General features: G+C 42.2%; 3 protein-coding genes across 3 annotated transcripts in view; 2 read left to right on the plus strand and 1 right to left on the minus strand.

Annotated features, from left to right (window-relative positions):
• Positions 1-3,799, plus strand: part of LOC106820816 (dynein heavy chain 2, axonemal-like) — a 42,197-nt gene extending 38,398 nt beyond the window's left edge. Inside the window, exons 74-78 of the mRNA XM_014825387.1 lie at positions 291-440; positions 1,063-1,218; positions 1,508-1,609; positions 2,479-2,626; positions 2,873-3,799. Coding sequence (XP_014680873.1) covers positions 291-440; positions 1,063-1,218; positions 1,508-1,609; positions 2,479-2,626; positions 2,873-3,012 — 696 coding nt within the window. The 3' untranslated portion in view covers positions 3,013-3,799. The remainder of the gene's footprint in view (positions 1-290; positions 441-1,062; positions 1,219-1,507; positions 1,610-2,478; positions 2,627-2,872) is intronic.
• A 12-nt stretch (positions 3,800-3,811) lies between these two features.
• LOC106820834 (mediator of RNA polymerase II transcription subunit 4-like) overlaps positions 3,812-21,412 on the minus strand; it is a 20,711-nt gene continuing 3,110 nt past the window's right edge. Inside the window, exons 2-6 of the mRNA XM_014825409.1 lie at positions 5,989-6,119; positions 5,510-5,625; positions 5,269-5,413; positions 4,962-5,069; positions 3,812-4,573 (exon numbers count right to left, since the gene is read on the minus strand). Of these exons, the coding sequence (XP_014680895.1) occupies positions 4,389-4,573; positions 4,962-5,069; positions 5,269-5,413; positions 5,510-5,625; positions 5,989-6,119 (685 nt within the window). The 3' untranslated portion in view covers positions 3,812-4,388. The remainder of the gene's footprint in view (positions 4,574-4,961; positions 5,070-5,268; positions 5,414-5,509; positions 5,626-5,988; positions 6,120-21,412) is intronic.
• LOC106820832 (serpin B6-like) overlaps positions 18,866-21,412 on the plus strand; it is a 16,656-nt gene continuing 14,109 nt past the window's right edge. Inside the window, exon 1 of the mRNA XM_014825407.1 lies at positions 18,866-18,915. The gene's annotated coding sequence lies outside the window, so the exon portion shown is untranslated. The remainder of the gene's footprint in view (positions 18,916-21,412) is intronic.

The raw sequence follows: 21,412 nt of genomic DNA on the forward strand, positions 1-21,412 counted from the left end.
ACGAACTCTTCTCCTATATGCCTCCTAGTCGTTTGTCAGCTTTACCGAATTAGTAGAAGATGATGTGGGCTGCTACGACTAAAAACGTGTAGTTAATTGCTAAAGTATGAGTTTCGGGGCATCGTATAACAAGCATGAAATCTTCATAGGTTAGTGCCGTGGCCTGGCATCCTGTAAAGCTGTTCCAGGCCTCAATTTCACGTGCATGCCTCTCTTCAAACGTGTATGAAATACAAGTGATGAACAATAGAGAATAATTGTACTTTTCCTTTGCGCATTTTTCTCTTAAGATCCAGCGCTACAACGCCCTGCTACAGGAGATCCGCACCTCCCTCATCGACCTTGAGAAGGGCATCAAGGGTCTTGTTGTCATGTCGGCGGACCTTGAAGAGATCTTCACCTGCATCAACGATGGCCGAGTGCCACCGGCATGGGCCAAGGTGAGACAGGAGTTCTGAGTTATCCTACATTAAGAATGTACAGTGATCCTGTCACAGATACACGCAGAGTAGATTGCAAGTTGACATACCTTGTAATCTAAACACTCATCATATTCTAGAGTAGAATACAATGTGTTTGCTATAACTATACAGTAGAGCCGCGATATAATGTGCCCTGCAATAAGAGAAATTCGATTATCTCTCTTTTGTTTATTTTTATCAAATTCGCAGTTGTGTTGCTCTTGTTTTCTCCCATTCGTGTCCACTTAGGTAACCTTTATTTATCCATTATATTTTATTTTACTTGATAAAAGCCACCATGATTCAACCACGTTAAGCCACCAATTAATCCAGAGAAATCGTATTAGCATGTTATGTTTAGCGAAACGCTCCTTATACTTTATAGCATGCAGCCCTGCATGTCAGTTACGCCATTGAATTTATTGAGCCCCAATTCTCATTATAACGGTGTTCCACTATATTGCTATATGTATTTAAAAATATAACTAAAATACAAATGCATTCTAATGACAATAATTTTGTGATATAGCAATACTTTCAAGGGAAAGTCCACAAGACATTTAGTAAGTGAATAATATACTGCTTCACGTACTGTTAACAGACCTACCCTAGTTTGAAGTCACTAGGCACTTGGACACGAGACCTCGTACTGCGAATAGATCAGTTTGAGACATGGGCAACGAGGACTCATCCGCCCACAATCTTTTGGCTGTCTGGCTTCACGTTTCCAACCGGTTTTCTTACGGCAGTGCTTCAGGTATGCTGCACAGGTGACTCTTAATAGAGCCAAACTAATGTCTCTTTGGGTAGTGTTGGAACACCTCTATCCGTAACCATAACACTAACCTGAAATACCCCAGTAAGTCTCCCATTTTTATACTCCAGTGCTTTCAGCCGTACTAGTATGTAGCTGTTCTAAACCTTGTACATGTATAATTTACTAATCATGGTGCTCATCGGTGGTTAATTCGGTAGTATCACAGGCAGGGTTGATCGTCTAAGGATGCCACCTCGGTCATCATTATATTTCGAATGTTTGCTTGCAGACGGCTGCGAGGCAGAACAATACGTCTGTTGATTCTCTGTCATGGGAGTTCGTAGTGTCCACTACTGACGATTCCATGCTGCTAGGCACGGGAGCACCAAAGGTATGAATCCCGCAGTCATTCCCACGTGTGCTTTCAAATTCGCTAGATGTTACTGCTCACTCGTACAATGATTGGTTTTCAGCTCAGCTGACGAAGTCAGATGCAGGGGGGGGGGGGCGGAATTGCGGCACAAATCTCAACCGCTCGACCTACGCTCTTAATATTCGATGTATAGTGTGATGGGGAGGAAACCGGTCAAAGGGCAGTGGGGGAAATGTCAGATATCAGACATTTTTTGAGGACATGGTCTAACGGTCGAAGTGCAAAACTTGTTTGTTTCAGCGCTGACCTACCATTTTTATCACTTTATTGAAAGGACCATGAAATGTATTTTCCACTGACGTGCGAAGATACAGTGTCTGATAACCTTTCGACCCTCAAGCGGGTTAAACATGGATTTGTTGACTGTTAACAAAGGACTGAACTGCTTTTGCTATAAAGCCCCTCCCCACCCTCCCCCCACCACCACCAACCAGTTATGCTCGTCGGCTCGACTGCATATCGTATGATAACATGTTAATATAGCGAATTCATTAAAGTTACACAGCTGTATCTTTATTACTGTACTACCGGTCTAGAAAAGCCTAGCTATTATAGATTTTAGATCTGTATTAGTAGTATCCTAGATGCTCTGAGCGCGAACGAGGTGGCGGGAGGGCACACTTGATTCGGTTGCCAGTGAGTTTATCAGAAGAATACCCAGCTACAGAACACGTCAGTTGAGTGCTGTCGCTCTGCGGCACTTGTCTGCATTCAATATTTGATTACTTGATTACTGTATCATTGGAGGCATGACATTATCGATTAATTCATGTGTTCTTGACATGGTTTATCTGATCTTGCAAAATAAGTTAATGTTCTCGTTGTAGGATGGTGTGTATATCAAGGGCATGTACCTTGAGGGAGCTGGGTGGAATAAAAAGGACAGCTGCCTTATTGAGGCAAAGCCCATGCAACTGGTGTGTCCAATGCCAACCATACATTTTAAACCTATTGACAAGAAGAGGAGCAGCAAAGGTACGAAGTGTACTCCGCATGTTCAAACATATGACAGAAATATTGGACAAAACTTTCGGTATCTAATAATGTATGTTGACCAGATAATACAACATAATTATAATTGCAGACATAACACTTATTCACTAGTAATACGTGCTTGTAACACTACAATATTTGGACAAAAATACAATGAAAATCGTATTATGCAACTGGTTAAGACAAATGATGACATGTTAGCCTATACTCTCTATCTTCTATATTTAGGTGTGTATGCATGCCCATGCTATTACTACGGCAAGAGGGAAGGCTCATATATAGTCACTATTGATCTCAAGGCAGGCACTGACGCAGCTGACCACTGGACGAAGCGTGGTACCGCACTGCTCATGAGCTTAGAGAATTGATGTCACGTTTCTTGAACAACTAAATCCTGTGTCACTACCATACATGTTGGTGTGTTTGCCAGAAATGTACGATCAGTGGTAGCAGTGTTTTTCAAACTCTGGGCCACGACGGCTTAAGCTCACAAGCAGGTTTTTAGGAGGTTGGCTAGCTACGCAGCAGTCAAATTTGCATACATTATTATATAATGCAGTTGTTCAGAATCCTGAAGGATAGATTGTACACTTGGGGGTTATTAGATTAAAAAATACATCAGCCAGATATATATATATATATATATACTGAAGAAATTTTTTTAGCACACAAATTGAAATTTCTCACGTGATTACTCCCGTTCAAGGCAACCACTAACAACTTTTGCAATCGACAAGCAAAAAACTAGTGTTACATTGGTTTTAAGCTTTCCTGTATACTCCATTCAGGTGTGAACACACAAATGTTAGATAGCAGTAATTACACTGGCTTTCGACTAGTTACTATTATTTTATTTGTACAGGAACTGGTATAAAATATGACGTTTCGTAACTTTTTATAGATAGGTTAGGTTCAAATAAGTTAAGTTCGAGTTAATTGTGACATTTTATATCCTTACACAAAGCTGATTTTATTATTTACACTACATGTCAATGACCTTTTGTGATGAACTGTGTACATTGAAATTTTCTCTTATAAAATTGCATCTTTTGACATTTTTTATAGTATTTATCAAAAGCTGTTTCATTACGTTTCCAGTACTGAAACACCATAATGTAAAAACTGTATCAGTATGCTATATAAAAAATGCTTGAATTACAAAACAAGTTTTGTACAAAACTAATGTTTATGCTACACACACACAGATCATAATTATTTGGAGTAAAGGGTCGTGTCTACATATGTTACCAGGATTGTACTTTGTTTTCATGACATCGAGTATTTCACGACATTGAGACACAATACTAACGACTATATTTACACAATAGATTGAGATTGTTACAAGAGCTGTGATATTTAAAGACATGGTGGTACGAAATGCAGGGGTAGAAATTAACTTTTGAACACGGGAGTCCAACGGACTCCCTACCCTCAAAAAGAGGGAGTCCGCAGCAAAATGAGTGAGTCTGCAGTCTGAGGTTCAAAATTAAAGATATTAACAATAACGCATGTGCTTATTTTTAAGATGCATGCGGTTGCACGTCCGCCAAATTTTCTTTGGACATTAGCTGAAAAAATACGGTAATTCCGCGAGTCCATGCTCCGGAACGAAGTAGTTAGCATGGCAGAATTTTCAGGGAGTCACACGGACTCCTGCATATGTCAAATCAGGGAGTCCGTCAGTAAATCGGGGAGTATTTGACTCCAGAATCCCGTTAATTTCGCACCCTGGGAATGTAAACCCTCAACCAGATTCACTTGAGCTACTGCTAGAGCTGTCGGTTGACATGACTTCTACCTCGTCCCCTTCATTTTCTTTGTTGTGCCCCTTGGAGTCGACAGACATTGCACTCTGGTTTATTGCGACCTGGGACACCATTGGCGCAATTTCTGGGGGTGGTTGCCAAGACAATGAACTGCCTTGAGAAGCTGGAAATAATATCACCTTGTGAAATAGGTTGTGTGAATTCACATGCTAGCGCTAGAAATGAAAATTCGGACAACCATGTACGACTACAACCAAAAACAGTTTCATTACAGACCTTCCGCAGTTGTTCATAGTTATTCTTAGTTGTAATAGTTGTCCATAATTTTTCTCCAATGTCCGTAAATAGTCCATAATTTTTTTATTTCATAGTGTAGGGCATCCAATAAAATAGGGAAATTTGTGGTAACATTTTACACTTATACAAGAAACAAAGTATTGATTATTCATTTGCTTATGTAAAATGTGCATACGATGTGCATATTTACCCGTTAACATGTGTTAAATATTCAAGTGTGAACATACATAGTATTGAAAATGTGCAAACATTACCTTGTGACTGAGCCTGCAACATTTGCCCATTAATGGGCAGGTCGCTTTGACGACCTAGAAATCCAAGTCTCATCTCAATATCCTGTGGGTAAGGTCGTCTGGGATCACCTGAACAAAGGTTAGCGTCAGCACAAACAGTACATAATTTAATGCACTATACACCACTGATAACATAGAATAAATTATCTTCAAGATAAGGTTATGAGGATTTGCCACCCTCCGATTCAATTATGTGTCTAATGATCAGACTAGCTCCTCAACGTTTTCTACAATTACCAACGCAATGCAGTGCTAATAAAGCACTTACCGGGCTGCCATGTGAGAGGGGCTGCAACAGCATTTGAAGCACTGATTCGATGAGCATACTTGATAAGCTCTTCAGAGGGAACCTGGTTCTTTGTAGCCTTTTGTATTGAAATTAGCTTCTGCTTTGCTTGGTAGATTGCTGTTGACTGCAACCAGCAGAAACATGTGTTAAGAAATTAGCCTACTAATGTGTCAAGATTAAGAACCTAATATACACAGAATATATTTGAAGTCTTCATTACCAGTACATGCTCAGCCTCCTTCAGTTGCTGCTGTAATTTTCGGATGTCCTGGTCTCGCTTGAAAGATTCTGCCTTCAGCGAATCAATCTTCTTTTGGATTACAGCCTGTTCTCCAGCTAACAGCATATTAGTCTAATTAGTAACATGTCTAATTTGCCAACTTGCTCAAGTTCCATATGGTCATACACCTCTATCTTTTATTTATAAATGTTGAAATAAATTTATATAATTTTCGTCTAGGATATGGCAATTTTTGTAAAATGCTCGGAACTCTCAGCAGTCACCTATATGAAATTATATTCATATATGGTAAGCACAACAGGCTAAGCCTAAGTCCCATGATTGTAATAGAAACAATTTAATTTCATGGGCAGACCTACCCACTAATTAAAACTCAGCAAAACCCAAGGTCAGTGAAGAAATTTAATTTCTACGGTGTAGGTCGGTTTAATCATTTAATGTTTTACATTATGATTTACCCAAGTTGAGTGCATCCTTTAGTTCCTGATCTTTCTGTACAAGAAGTTCTGTCAGTTGGTGATAATCTTCTGTTCCTCCTAGACCTGTTGCTTTTTGTTGTTTGGATGAAGCAATACTTTCAAATAATTCCCTGTAGTAAAGGATCAAGTACCTTCGATTTAAAGTCGTTTGGCTATTCGAAAATAGTGAATGCATTTTTAAACTTTCCAGAGTAAAACAGTTGGGTCAAAATGTTTTAACTTAGTGTTATGGATGTTAATTGTTTTATGTTTTTACACAATAACTCCACATCTATGCACAAATTAGAGATTTTTGGCCATAATTTCTTGTGACCAACAGCTTACATCACAACCCCTAAAATCAGCTCTTGCGGCAATATTTGTGGTGGAAATTCAATTCGTTCATGGGTGACTGTTATTGCCAATAAACTGAATGAATAATATTGGCAGTGGCTGGAGGTACGGCAGCCGTATCTCCAATTTACAAGGCTGGAGGTACGGCAGTCCATTCGCTTCCAACGGCCGCTGGCCAATTCAGATTTCGAAATAATGCATTGGGAAATAAACTCACAATTTGAGAGTTTTGATAAGCTAGAAAACACTCGGATTAGGTATGAAAATGAACATTATTGTAAACTTTACATCAGAAGATCGCAAATAATTGCCTCAGCCCTCAAACAAACGCCAAAAGGGGCTTCAACGAACGACGGCTGCCGTACCTCCAGCCACTTTGAGTTTGAATAATATTGGGTAAAATGACATGTAAAGTTAATCCATTTTGTATCCCTCTGTTTCACTCTAACGTAAAAGCCCTGGCACTTCTTCGGAAAATAAAGTTTTCTATCAGCCAACAAGCGACGTGGTTTATTAGGTAGGTTGTTTGCAAGATCTAACACACTACCACCAAGATTGTTACGTTAACTAGTAGCTCCAAGAAACGGTCACACATCAAGAGACCAAGAGACGAATGTATATTGACGTTAGTCACACAGCCTGGTCGGGCTAGTATTACGTCGTTAGGACTTAGGAGGGCGCATAGGGTCTATGTCCCCCAGGGTACTGCTGGAACGTACCCTGGGTACCTGGTAACTATCTGATATGGTTAGGGTTAGAGAGTAGGCGTCTCCCGGCGCTCCCCTAGACGTCGTTAGTAGAGTAGGTCGAGGGTACGGTCCCGCCAATTAGAGTAGTACCGGGTAACTCCGGTAATAGGGCCGGACCGTACGCAGGGTACGTCTCCGTGCGACAGCACCGCGGGGCATAGAGGGGGGGGGCCGCTCTCACTCGCAGCCTTAGTCTGAACTCTTAGGAGGCTCGAAGTGTAGTTGATTTAGACCGACGTGGATATCGTCCAATGGCCAAGCATCGCGACACCTGTTCGTATGCGCGCTATCGCCGAGCAGTTGTTGCGCATTGCGCCTGTTACATTGTTGCAGTTTTGCCGGCAGGCGCACGGCAACGAGTGCCGTAGGTAGGAAGTGCGAAGTGCCTGAAAGGGGGTCTGGGGTTCGCGGTTAGGGTTAGGGTTCCCCCAAGACCCAACATTTGTCTAAATCCTAGAGCGTCTAAAATGCTATTTACACTTATAGATTTTCGATTATTTTTATGGCCCTTGTAGCTGGGTCCGCCGTAGCGTTTTGGCTACGGCAGCCGCTTACGCGATGACGCCCCTGCATACATGCGGTTGCGCTATGCTGTGTTAATACACCGATAGAGTAGATGTTTGGTACTATCAGCTCGCGTATATATTAGAAACCGAGCGTATAATAAAGAACCCGAGTACGGTTTATAGTTAGTGTTGAGTGTTTAGGGCTGGTGTTGGATTAAGGTTGGGTTAGAGAGTAAGGCGTGGTTATAGGGAGTAAGCGCCTCCCTAGCACTAGCATGTACACTTATGTAATACAACATGAACACAGCGCATGCCGCAACAACTGCTGCGGACCGGATAGCGCATAGCGATTGATTTAGTGTTTGTTGTTTTAGCGTGTACGTAAACATGTAGCCTTGTAAGGTGTAAGTGGGCATCGAAATAATATATTGATATTTACTCCAATGATATTAAGCATATATCTAGGAGTAACCACATTGTTAATTCTATGCTTACTTTGTTATAATTTATTACATCGTCAACGCAGAGATATACAACAAACTGCTTTTTTGTACTGGGTCGCTGCGCATCCTTGAACGTGGTTCACTGTCTTGCCACAAGTCATGCGCCTCTCTATCGAATCATCGTCGCTCACAATTATTTTCAACTTAATTTCAAATCTAAGTTATGTTATGTGATTAATTTTTTGTCAAATTATTCGTAGTATCGACTGTAATATTATGCACGACTTAATGCAATTTATTTTGTATCTTATATTTTAGAGATGTTTATACCGATTTGATGAAAAACGTAAGACTTGATGGTACGCGCTGAACTTTAAAGTGATACCCGCAGTAAACTTCCGTTTCCCGTGGGCAAGTTATGAGGCGGTCGGCGGAGTTTAGAAATTCGACTGTTTAAACTAATCTTTGGTATTGTGCACGGCATTAGTTTGTTTAAGAAACCATGATTGTTACTAGAGATTTCAGAATCGCATTATTGTCCGACACAGCTCACCAAACAAGTTTCAGCGAAATGTGCAATCGGTGTGTAAACCAGAGTCAGGGACATTACTATCGCTCGATTTCTGAAGCGGAGTGAGTGTATCATATCCTTCGAATCCAAGCCCATCAGGAAAGATCTAAAGATACGCTTAGTATTTCATATGAAGATTTTATAAACAACTGCAAAGAACACGGAGCGGACGACTTTGCGTTGAAAAGAGAGTTATGGCAAGCTACATGAACAGACGCAGACAGATGGTAAGTACTTGCTCCAAAGAAACTGGTTCAAACGATATATAAGCCGGTGTGCGGTGGTACTTATTCGTCATATTGACAGTGTCACTGACCACGTGTAGGGTTGGTTAGAAGCTGTAAACTGTTGTCAAACTGATCTCGGTTTTCCCGCGTGGCTATATCCACTGATAGGACATTTAATTCGACTAGTACGTGCTATGTGGACCATGTGTGTAATGGCAGTATATGTGCTGAGTTATGCGCATTCAAGGATAACATTGTTCCGCCAACTACAGTAATTTTTATGCTGCCGTGTATGACAACTATTCGTTAACTGTCATGGTATGAGTTGCTGCGGGTATACTGCATGGTATTACATACATAGAAAGCGTAATAATAAGTATAATATATATTATATTAGTTGTATAAATCCTCTTCTGAATTGCAAGTGTATTGCTTTCACCACTCATAAATTTCTTTGACACATATATTTTCGAAGGTCTACAATGTATCAAATATTTGTATGCATCTTGAACAAATTCCACACAAAAGACTTATGGAAGATGTGGTTACGCAAAGGCCAGTCTGCTGAAGAGGACAACTGCTTTGCAACTGTCTTCGAGAAAGTCACTGCTTGAATTCCAGGAGAAAGGAGAGGAAGCAACAACGCGAGCAAGCTACAGTTCACGTACAGCGGGATGACAGACGACAATGTGGTGTTGAGACTTAATACTTGAAATATGGGCTAAAATAGTATAGACATTCTGTGAATAAATACAGTGTAATATAAGATGGCTAAATTGAAAGTGAGATAGTGTAGATCGCACTTAGCATGAGCAACATCGTCTCAAATAAGTTAAACATGAATGATACAGTAGGGCTTCCCCGCAGGAAATCATGTCATTCGAAGGCATGTCACATATGAAAGAGTGAGGGGGGTCCCAGCGTAGGGATTGTAGCCAATTGGAGTTAATTGTGTAGTCATCAATGGCTCCCAATACATAGGTAAAACTCAATCGAGTTTGCAGGTTATAGAACAAGGCTGAGTAAAAAAAAAAGCAAAAGATGTTGCATTGTCAACAAAATAAACAGTTGGAAAATTAGGGTTCATGGATTAGCAATTAAGGCTTGTCGGAGAGGATTGTATGGGATGTCGTAAATTAGCGTTCACTTATAAGGCATGTCAAACGACCGGCAATGCATTAAGAGCCTGGGAAAGAGCATATTATTGTGGCCAGCTGCCAAAAAGTTGGGCAGAAGTTTTAAAATGCATTGCGGTCCATTAGACAAGTTTCTTTCCCTGAGAGAAAACACGGCCCGTAGCTAACTCGCAGGTCGTGTGTGGAACGGTGTGTGTCCCGCTCATATCGTTATCCCAGCGTCCAGTGTAACATTTGTCGTATCACATATTTTAAACATTGTTTAATATTAATTGTGTTCCGAGTTCCACGGTCGTGATTTTTGTCCCTTACATTCTAGCGTATACGTGGAAGCACAAGGCAGACAGAAGTTCACCAGTTGTTTTCTAGTAGCTAGTGTTTAAGATGACCGATGAGTAGTCATGGTGGAAAAGTGAGTTCAGCGAGAGAGGTTTAAGGAAGGTCGTGCGAGTGCATAGCCAAACACTTGGCCCCAACAGTTGTATTAACATGGCCTACCAAGATTAACGTTGCGCTCAGTCAATGTTCTAAGTTAATCATATATTTTAATAAAGGTGCAATGTTTTAAGTCATGCATTCGTTAGTAATCTCTGTCGCAATTGCAATCAGTCAGCACATAGTGGGTCAGAAGAGATAATGTAAAAAAAAAATGTGGAAGCTCATAACCAGTCTGTGTGGCATGGCTTCTAGTTATGGCCAGTCCATTTTCAATAACATATACGACATGGCGGGTCCATGGCAGCATGTAGCATCGCTCATCGATTTAATTTCAGTCAGGTGCTGTTCAGCTCCCCAAAGGAGCCACCGCTAGAGCTGCAGGGATACGGATGCGGCGTGTTGCGAGATAACATAGGTTACATCAGCGTTTGTGTTGTGCAACGTCACACGAACCGCGCAATCACGCGAACAACACGATCATCTTTTGCACACCGTTCCGAACTATCCTTCACGTATCACATCAAGTGCTCGAAGGCGTACATCCACTCGGCGCATGCGAGCCAAGTACAGGCGACTTCTTGAAGGTACTGAATCGGCACGGCCAGAAAGTGAAGACATGCTGAGAAAAAGACGGATTTCGGGAAAGACGTATTGTACGAACATAATCCGCACACACATTATTGTAGAACCGCTGACATTGTGGCCATGCTAAAAAAAAAAGTAAAACAAAAAAAAATGCATATTATGCTTTGTACGGCAGAATTCTTGTTGGAGAGGGCAAATATCCGTTCTAATCCTTCCATCCTGTTTTGGCAAAATAAAGTTTACCTAAATATATATCAGTGATGAAGGAAATTTTTAGGACGAGTACAAATTTTCATAGTCAGCAGTAGAGGACACTCACTGGCAAAATTGTGGAACAACTATCAAATTCACTGTTCCTCAGCAGCTGTATAAAGCAACATGTCTGTGAGGTAATTTTATAGCCATTTGAAGAAAATCAGGTCCGATCGCGTTCAGTTAGCGTGTTTACGTACTTACACTAATTGTGTGACAATGATCTAGAAAACTATTGATTATTATGGCGAGTGTATGGGTCGACAGACAAATTTTAAGGTTTGCCATGCAAAGTTTGGTAATAGTTTTGTTAGCATACAAGTCCTGTTTGATTTCATGAATCATGCTTTAATATCGGAAGAGTTATTGCTCTAATAAATGTAAATGTTGACGCAGACGAAATTGGTAAACAGAACTGCATACCTTGTGTATTTTGGTTACAGTAAATATTTGTGTATATTGTTAAAACAAGGAGACTGTTTCTGAATGCGATAGAAACTCGAACCAAAACTGGTGTGAGCTCGGTGTAATTAATGTTAATTTTAATGAACAAAATCATGCCACTGGGAACCTCGTTGTTCTTCGCCATTGACCTTCAAATTTGTTAAAATGCGCAAGTAACAAACACGTGTAACCGTTTCTTGTTAGTGATGGATGGTAATAAATATATTTCTCACTTATTCACACGGGCCGCACATTATCGGTTTCCATACGACGCTTTATCCACCACAGATTATCTGACAGTGCACGCAATACTATATTATATGTCACGTGCTATAGGTTTCAGCTTTACGGAGCAGTGGCAGTCTCCCTACCGATGAGGTTTTATCCGGGCGGAATATTGCTTAGATGAAAACTCCTGTACGCGCCAACGCAAACGCGGCGAAGGAGCCACAGGATTATATGACGCGCACGGTGCACCTGGCCGTCTATTAGCTGATGCCCGTTACACCAGCCATACCTTGACCCTTGATGAGAACAGACTCAACCTCGCATACTATCAGAGGTTTACTTATTCATTGCAAGATAAAGCCGTAGATTACCTGCAGATCGGGCATAATGGCGTCCACGATCTGGACACCGCTTTGAGAACCAATAAGCAATATATAATGCGTCAAGTCCAAGTGTGTCTATCCGTTCACTCCGATCCATCAAACTCGTGTATTTCATCCGGAATTATATAAGTAGCAAAGAGGTGATAGTATAGCAATGTTTCATCAGTGACAGTAGACGTTTGAGATGAATTTAAGTGGCTCAGTACGATATCTCTACGTTAATGTAATCGCTGGAATCAGGCTAGCAAACGATTTGGCAAGTTTGAGATCGACCATCATGGCTGAAATCTATAGATTCTCTCTAGAGGGGGGGGCTCATTCCTATTTTTCAATGTGTGACCGGCTCCAGCGATATATACGGACCTAACGCAAGTCATTGTGTTGAGTAATGAAGCACCACACAATGTCAGGGGTGGACCAGACGGGTTTGGTGACCCAGTTTCCATGGTTCTAGTCACAGCTAGGGGGCGCGGGGGCATGCCCCCCTGGGAATAAAAAAAAAAAGAGGCTATATTTTGGTGCATTCTGGTGAATTTTGCGGTCAATTCGAAGATACCAGCCTGTGACAAGGTTTCGGAAAACCGGTCGCAAACCGGCCCTAAATCCGCGCGCTGCATGCAATGCTGAAAATGGCCTACCTGCGACAAAAATAAGATTTTTACAAAAATACAGTTTCCTAAATGCATATTTAAATCGCGGATATATAGGTTCAGATATTCTAATTATTATGGCATTTTTAATTTTTAATTTTAATTTATTTTCTTTGCCCTCAGACCGGCCCCCTGACCGCCTTGGCATAATTTTTTCCGCGCCATTGCGAGTTCAGGCTAATACCATAATGGGGCCGGTCTCTCGCGCTGCCATGGTGAAGCTTCACGTGCCATTGGTGGAACGTGCACATCACATCCATCTATCATCATCATCATCATCTTCGTTTTATATGTCCATCTTTTCCCGTGCCCTGGGGTTGGACTTGCGATGATCCGTCCTCCAATCCGTTCCTGTCTTGCGTTATGCCTGATCAATCTATATTCTAAGTCCTTCAGATCTTTTGCACTGTCCCTATCGCATGTTGCTCTTTGGTCTTCAACCGGTTCTTTTTCCGCAGGGATTCTCTAAGTTCTTCCACAAACCTCAGTATCCTCTTTCGCGTCTCCCTTCTAGACATGCCCCAAACCCATTGTAGTCTCCTCTGTCTAGTTCTATTCTGTATCTCTTCTAAACCAATTCTTTGCCACTTTTCAACTGGATTATCCTAATCCTCATTTAACTCCCAGCTATGTATCTAGCATCTTCTATCACATCTTCTCAATATATCTCATCTCTTTCTGTCATAGCCCACAACTTCTACAGCATGATAAAAAACTGATGCTATACAAGCTTCAATATGACATTGCCTCTGATCTTAACGAGATACTTCCTGTTTACTAACAAACTACGCAATTGCTCTCCATTTTTTTCCATGCAGCCCTACTCTAACTCTCAGCGTCTCTCTGGTAGCGCCACCTCACAGTGCACCATATCACGGCAGATAAGCAAAACCTCATGAATTCTTCCTCTAATGTTTTCCTCCTAGTCCCAGTCGCTTTCATACCTTCCCTCCCCTGACATACCCTCTTCTGCAAACCGGGCACCGAAAGTTCTGGATTCCTTTACACTTTTCAGTCCTGTGCATCTTTGGTGACAAGCCATTGTTTACACTCTACTATGCATAAAACTTGAATTCACTCCAACTCCTCTCCATCCAGCATCGCACAATGAGCCAATCTCGCTGACTGGCATCATGTGCTCAGAGACATTTCCTGTTTACCACTATCTTTTTTTTCTCAGTCAAGTTTACTTTCATTCCTCGTCTTTCTAACCCACTCTCTCCACTCTCAACAGGCTTCCAGTTGCTTCCTGTTCAGATTCTGCCGTCAAATGACCAGTCATCTGCATACCTAACTCCCAAGGAATCCTTTTCTGTTTTCCTGCTAGTTGCGTCATCCCATTACTGTGATGAAAAGTAAAGCGGGACTTAATACGCGAGGCCTGTGATGGTACCCGCTACTCCAATGTCAAACTCGCTCTGACGTCCCTGCTGTCGTTCTAACCCCTTGATCGGTGTCCCACATAGCATTGACATCTATCGCTGTTATCATCCTTTCAGGTACTTTTTCGCGTCTTAAGCCCACCTTAAACTCTCGTTGGTACTCCGATCAAATGCCTTTCTCCAATGCCACAAAAATGTGGTACAGCTTCTTTTTCTTTTGTTATATTTCGTCTTGCCAGTGTTCAAGAACAAATATAGCGCGCGCTGTAGTGGACGCTACCTGGGCCAAAACCCGGAACTGAAAACTACCATGTCTACGTCTCCTTTCTAATTCCTTCTCTACAACTCGTTCGTATATTTTCATATGCATTAGTTCTAGATAACCCACTCCTCCTGTGTTTGCTCGCATACCATAGATCTCTTTGCCTTTTATATATCAGGTTATTGTAGAACTCTTTTTTCCAATCTTCTGGGTATTCGCGTCCGCCTCTCCTATCATTCCTTCACGATGGCTTCCCAGTTCCTCTATTCTTCCCTACCTGGCCGCCTTACCCAGGTCACTTGTCACCTCCCTGTTGGCACTGTCCGGCTTCCCTACTCATTTCCTCTCAAACTACTTCCAGTTTCAGCTGCTGTAACGTCCCCAACGGTCGGCCTCAACCATTTCTGTTCTTCCCACGCTGTATTCGTTCTGCTCAGGTTTAGTAGCTCACTGGAAGTACTTCACTCCATCTGTTCCATGATTTCCTTTCTTCCACTTTTATATCTCCTCTGCTATCCCTGTTTATATCATTTTCCTCCTAGTGACAGTCCTGTCTCTCCCCTTTTCCATACTGCTTATGCTATTTCTGAATAGATTCTGTGATTTCTGTTTTGATTTTTCCTGATAATTTCCGTTCACGTTCTTCCGATACTGATTCTTTTCGGCAATTGCTACGCTCTCTTTTGCGGTTCCTTTTCTCTGGCTTGTACACTTCTCTGTCAACTTCTTTCTCCACTTCTTTGCCATACCTTGAAGCTTCTTTCTTTTCTCTTATTGCTTTTGCATCTGTTTCATTCCACCACCAAGTTCTCTTTCTATGTCTATAGTTCCCGTTGTCTATCCCCACAACTTCTCTACAAGCCCATTCATTGATACTAATCCTCCTAAGTTCTCATCCCTCTCTCTGCTAGCTCTCCATTCTCCCTTCTCACATGTCTCTTCAAAGTCTCTCTTGTGTGTTTCCCTCGCTTTGTAGTTTCCGATTGTTTTTAATCTTCTTTCACGCTTTTGTTCTTTTTTAATTCTCTGGAATCGCTGCTGATCTTGAGATCGGCTACACACTAAGCTATGTTCGTGTTTAAACATGCTTCTCCCGGATACCTTACAGGTCCTTTAATATAAATTTCTCATTTCTCGCTTACCAAGATGTAGTCGATCTGTGTTGTCTGCCCCTCCACTCTTGTAAGTGTGGTGATTTTCTTCTCCCCCTCTCACCTTTTTGAACAAAGTATTAAGTATTATCATTTTACTGCTCTGACAAAATTCTAATATGCTTTGCCCGCATCTGCAATTCCGCTCCCCATATTCCATATATTCCCATTGACACCCGAAACCTCTCGCTGTTATCCCACATGCGACGACCATTCAAGTCCCCACAGCCACCAATTATCATACGAAATTTCTCTGGTATTCTACCAGGTGTCATCGCAGTTTTCCCCAGAATCTCTTTCCTCTTGTGGTCTCCCATCTGTGGTAACAGTAGACAGACAGACTTGAAGTACTTTCCCTTCTATTACAATTCCTATATTTTCAGTATCACTGTGTTATCCTTTCTAGTACCTCCATTCGTATCCTGTACTAAATTTCTCCCTCAGCCATTATCCACGCCACCCTCATCGTCTTTTCTCTCCCCACACCACCAGAACTTATATCTTTCGCCACCCTACCTCCATATATCCTACATCCTTCACTGTAATTTGAACTTCTTGTAGACAAAGACGTTCGTCACGCTTTCCTTCTTGTTAACCACTCGAAACTTCCTACTTCTTCCACATTGTACCAATATTTACTGTTCCACTCTCATCTCCTCCTTGTTTTTCGTGTTATGTCCAGGGATTCTTAGCACCCCCTGCCACTTAAGGCTGCTTGGGCGACTGGGCGCCATTACCTTGTTTTTGGATCATCATCTTTGGTATTTGGAGCTCTATTTTTTATGACGCCATGCCCTTGCTGACGCCAACCACTTGTTATGAGCAGTGTCCTAGCCTTTTGCCTCAAAAGGCCATAACCGCAGGCAGCAGTGCTTTGGCAGCGTCTGAGGTAGAGTTTTCCTTCTCTAGCTTTACCGAAGAGGATAACTACAAGGCAGCAGGTGGTTGGAGTTAGGAGTTTTCCTTCTCTTAGCCTTTGGCCTGAAGAGAGCATACCCCTCAAGGCAGTAAGGTGGTTGAAATGCGAGTTTCCTTCTCGACTTATCTGTGTGTTGGCAACAAAACTAAGGCACCTCAAGCGAAGTGGCCTACACACAGCAATGAGACCAGGTCACCAGAAGGGACATATCCATTGGCCAGAGGCCCTTTCTGGGGTAAGGTGCACCTCTCTACTGCATGCGTTGCAGTTTATTACGTCGTACCCAGGACCCATTGTGAACTCAAAGTCTCTAATATTCATAGGACAATCCATTAAGCGAATTCCGTCAGTAGTCCCCTCGATAGGCCTAGTAGCCAGCAGTAACTCGTGTCTAAACAAGTCGTTAGATCGAATCGCATGTTCTGTGTTTTCTGTATTGTTTCCAGTCTTTGATATATTTAACTACTTTTGTTTCTAATTAATCAAAATGTTTACATATTTATTTACTAACAACTTAAAGGGATCGTTTTACTCTAGATTCTAGGATTATTTTCAGTTAAATTTAGGCTTAAAATTACGCCTAACGTAAAATAAGTTTTATGGTTCAATCACCATCAAAAATATTATGAAAAAAAGGATTTAAAATCTACGACTGACAAGTTTGTTTACAACGACGTGGCGGCACTCAAAGCGCACGATCTTATTAAGTTGCGGCAAATCCACTTTCCAGCCAAGGCTACAGACCGAGGTGTTTCTTATTTAGAAACTATATTTAAAAAAGCAAAAGGATTGTAATATCTTTAACGAGCATATAGTTTCCAGTTATACATATGGATAATTTGCCGCTAAAATTAATATAGTCTCGTTAAAATAGCATGTTATGGTATAACATAATTGCACTTTTTGATTAGCCATCGTCTGTAAGCGTGGCAAAATAAATTGGGTCAAATACGCAGAACTTTTTCGGCGGTGTGCAGCACGGTCCGCAGGGTCAGGCGCCGTTCCAAGTATTTCGCGTAGCGCGTTGATGGTACTTGAATTATAACAATTATAATTAGGTATTTGTAACAAATAGTGTGGTATAGACGATTTGTTATTACATGTAACGTTACCAGTTGTATGCAGTAAAATCCTAGAGGCTACTGTTCGCCTTTTAATAACAACAAATAATTTTTTTAAATTAAATTTAATTAGGTTAGGTCAGCATTGTTCCTTAACGAATGCGCATGCGTCAAAAAAGCCGCAGCTCGATAGACACGCCTATTTTATGGTAATTTACCCTGATCTCGCCGGTTACACTTCGTTCCGTATGTCCCAAAAGGACGACCGCTACGTGGCAGCACTAGTCTTAGCATTAGCTTTTCGTTCTGCGTAGCATCACCCACTTCCTGAGTTCGGAGTAGACCCAATATGCCTAACCTAACCCTAACGCCAACTAATCCTAACCCTAACCATAACGCTAACCTATTATCATTGATATAATAGTAATATTTATATTGATGTAAATGACACATTGGTTTTATTGGATACATGTTCTCTAATCCTTGAACCAAACGCCTATGAACTGAACTATGGCGCAGAACTGGTGCTACGCTTGGAGCGAGAGGTGACTAGTGCGAAGGTTGACGTAGTGCTGCGACGTAGGCGTCGTCTTTTGAGACATGTGAACGAGTGCTAACCGATCTCGCCTGGGGGACAAAATAACGCCAACGGCGGATCTACAGTTGTACAGACTGGCATCTCACAGCTCATCGAATACCTGTCAGCGACTTTGTGGCAGCAAGCAAAACGACATGGTGTCCGTCTATACATCGCTGACGGCTGTGACGTGTGGTCGATCGACTCGATTATGGGCGTCCTGCGGTGTTTACAGCATGACACTGATAGTTTGCGCGCAAGGTAAGCTTTATTACCCTGCAAGCAAAGCTGCAAGGTTAAGTGGTTTCTATCGTTGCCTGTTTGGCACTTTTGTCTGTTTGGCCTGCGTATGTATATAAGGGGCCTACCTACCTGCCAAGCGCCATCGCAAATCAATCCCCTGTAATCGCCAGCTTGTGCACTGTGCAGTTTTCCCACTGTCCGAGCGATTGAGCGTCAGTGCTCTCAGATCCAATACATTGTGCCCTCGAGTAGAAGTTTCTTATTATCTGACGCTATTCTAGACCTATGCTAGCAGAGCTAAACACCAGTTCCGTTTCCAGAGTTTCAACAAGCTGCAAACATTCTTCGGTCTCGTCTGCACTCGATATATACTTAGGGCTGATCTCGACTACAGGCGTAGTAAGAATCTGTGGCGATAAAGCTGTAAGAACACTGCAAATTGCATTGTAACGTATAACGGTACTAGTGGATTTGATGTTAGATCGGGCATATACTTATTGATAGGTTGTATACTAGACGCACTTGCAGCCCCGATCCGCGCGAAGCGGCGAACAGCGCATCTCATGGCGCCATTAGGGTCAATATCGCGCCAATATGTCCTACAGCTATATTACGCCAAATCACTTTGTATAGATGAAAGCCCCAGAATTCGTGAATTGAGGCTGTTCTGGCGCTTGCCCGAAATTTTTTGGACTTTGCAGCGTAGTGCGAGAATAAATCCAATGGTCGTAATTCGTACTTTGTTTGGTTGGCGCGTGTTTGTTGTTTATATAAGACCGATTTGTAATTTATATAATTTAACGCCGTGAAGTTATTCTCGTAGATATCGCGTCCCATAGGTCGCGCCACGAGGCTCTCTTGGAGCGATTTCGCATATACATTTTCTGAGACTGGCCCCAGGTGCACAGTTTGACACGCTGCAGTAACTATAACTTTAGTGTAGCGAAACAGACTTGCCCGAATTAACGTCCGTGCGAGTCTAACCTGGAATCGTGACATCGCGTTTTCATTATCGTAGCCATCTTGCTTCTCCTTATGAACCGTTCACTCCCAGCGCTCGGCATCCCTTCTCAGACTGCTAGCACGGTTTTGCGCGTTTTTGGCATATTACCAGCCACTGGCAGGAAGATCAAGCGCGCACGTACAGCACACACTGATCAGTTCGTTTAGACTGAGCCACTAGCGGCACTAGAGACCGTGTACAAGATGGCGTTGCGTCTTCATTATACTGTGTTGTCCGTCGTGGATATCATGTGTGTGGTATATATATATGTATATATATATCTACTAATTCAGTCTTGCCAATACCATTCTGCAAATTATAGCGTAGGTGTTAGTAATATCATGGTAACATGATATTCCTATGGTATATTCGTGAGGTCCAGTATGGTATTCGTAACTGTATTCGATGTAACCTATCCTAAACAGCTGCATACATGATTATGGTAATATGTATATGTATGTATGGATACATGGTAGTTCTTAACATAATGTTGTATCTATATCATGTATATGTGTGTAAATGCACACTCAATATATTGATCATATTCATATAATATGTAACATTAATATTCGGATGCATATTCGTACTGTTCGATATGGTATTCGTAACGTAATTCGTATGTATCACGTAATTTCGTATTCGTCTCCGTAACGAATTCCTATTCGTATATGTAGTGGTAACGTATATTGGTATGTCCGAGGTCGTCAAATCATCTATTCCACATCTCGTACGGCAGAATATGCGGCTTGCGGTTTTACTATTCAAGCAACATTCCTTTACGCGCAATTGGGATCAACATCTCCTTTCGGCAACAGCTTCTCTAAGAATCACCCGTCTCATCTGGATCATGTCAGCTTCCAATATAATAAGAAATGTGCCGTGTTGTCGCCGCCGCCGCGTGAATCCGCCCGCTGAATCATGCCGCTTGTCGTCATTTAAACGTTATGTCCCGCCACCCATGACCTTCATATCTGAGGCGATTCTATATTTCGGAGAAATTCACATTCCATCTACATTCAGTGAGTTAACGTTCAAACCAATTGTGTGCATTTTGCTACGTGGCAATGAATAAGTGCTAGCGGCTTTTGCAATATTTCAAACAGAATCCCAGAAATTCGGTAGCATTATGCATTTGAGGTGCGGCAAACGCCAACACTGGCGAATGAACCGCCAATACCGGCAACTACGCCGCTTGCGTATATAACTGCTTCCTTCGTCCGTGCGCCACGGCATGTGGTGCGTACATCGCGTGTGTAACGTTTATGTGTGCGTGCGACGTTTATGTTTACGTTATATTAAACTGCGAGCAGGCGAGTTCGGAAGTTTTTCTGCACAGTTTTTCGTGCACAACGTACGCAATGACGGCCTCGCCCTCGAGCCGCAGGGGTAGACGAAGTTGCCACGGGACGCCGGGGTGGAAGAGGTTGATAAAAACCTCGCACGTACGGAGCCGGTAATATAGGCTCGCTCTAATTAGACTAATGTTTACAGGCCAAGGCCACAGTCTGCAGCGACAACGACCGACTCGTAACGACAAACAGACTTTCAGAAAATTAGAAACTATTGTTTCCTACTATGAGCCATCGCACATTGGCCTGACGCGACGACGGACCGGCCGACAACGCTCGACAGACAAAAATAGTTAGAAACGGTTCTATTTCGCCACGACTTCGCCGCCGACACTGTTCACCACTAATGGCGCAAATCAACAGCCCGTTTACCGATCGGCGCCGTGACAGTCGCCAGCTACGTCAATAAAAAGTTATAAACCAATGCTAGCCAGGAAGATGGTAGAGCTGGTCCCGCAGGCGCTAACTCGCCAGACCGCCTGTCATAAACAGTGGAGCCGCGAACACCATC

This window comes from Priapulus caudatus, unplaced genomic scaffold, assembly GCF_000485595.1.
Source record: "Priapulus caudatus unplaced genomic scaffold, Priapulus_caudatus-5.0.1 Scaffold49, whole genome shotgun sequence".
In the NCBI taxonomy this organism is placed as follows: Eukaryota; Metazoa; Priapulida; class Priapulimorpha; order Priapulimorphida; family Priapulidae; genus Priapulus; species Priapulus caudatus.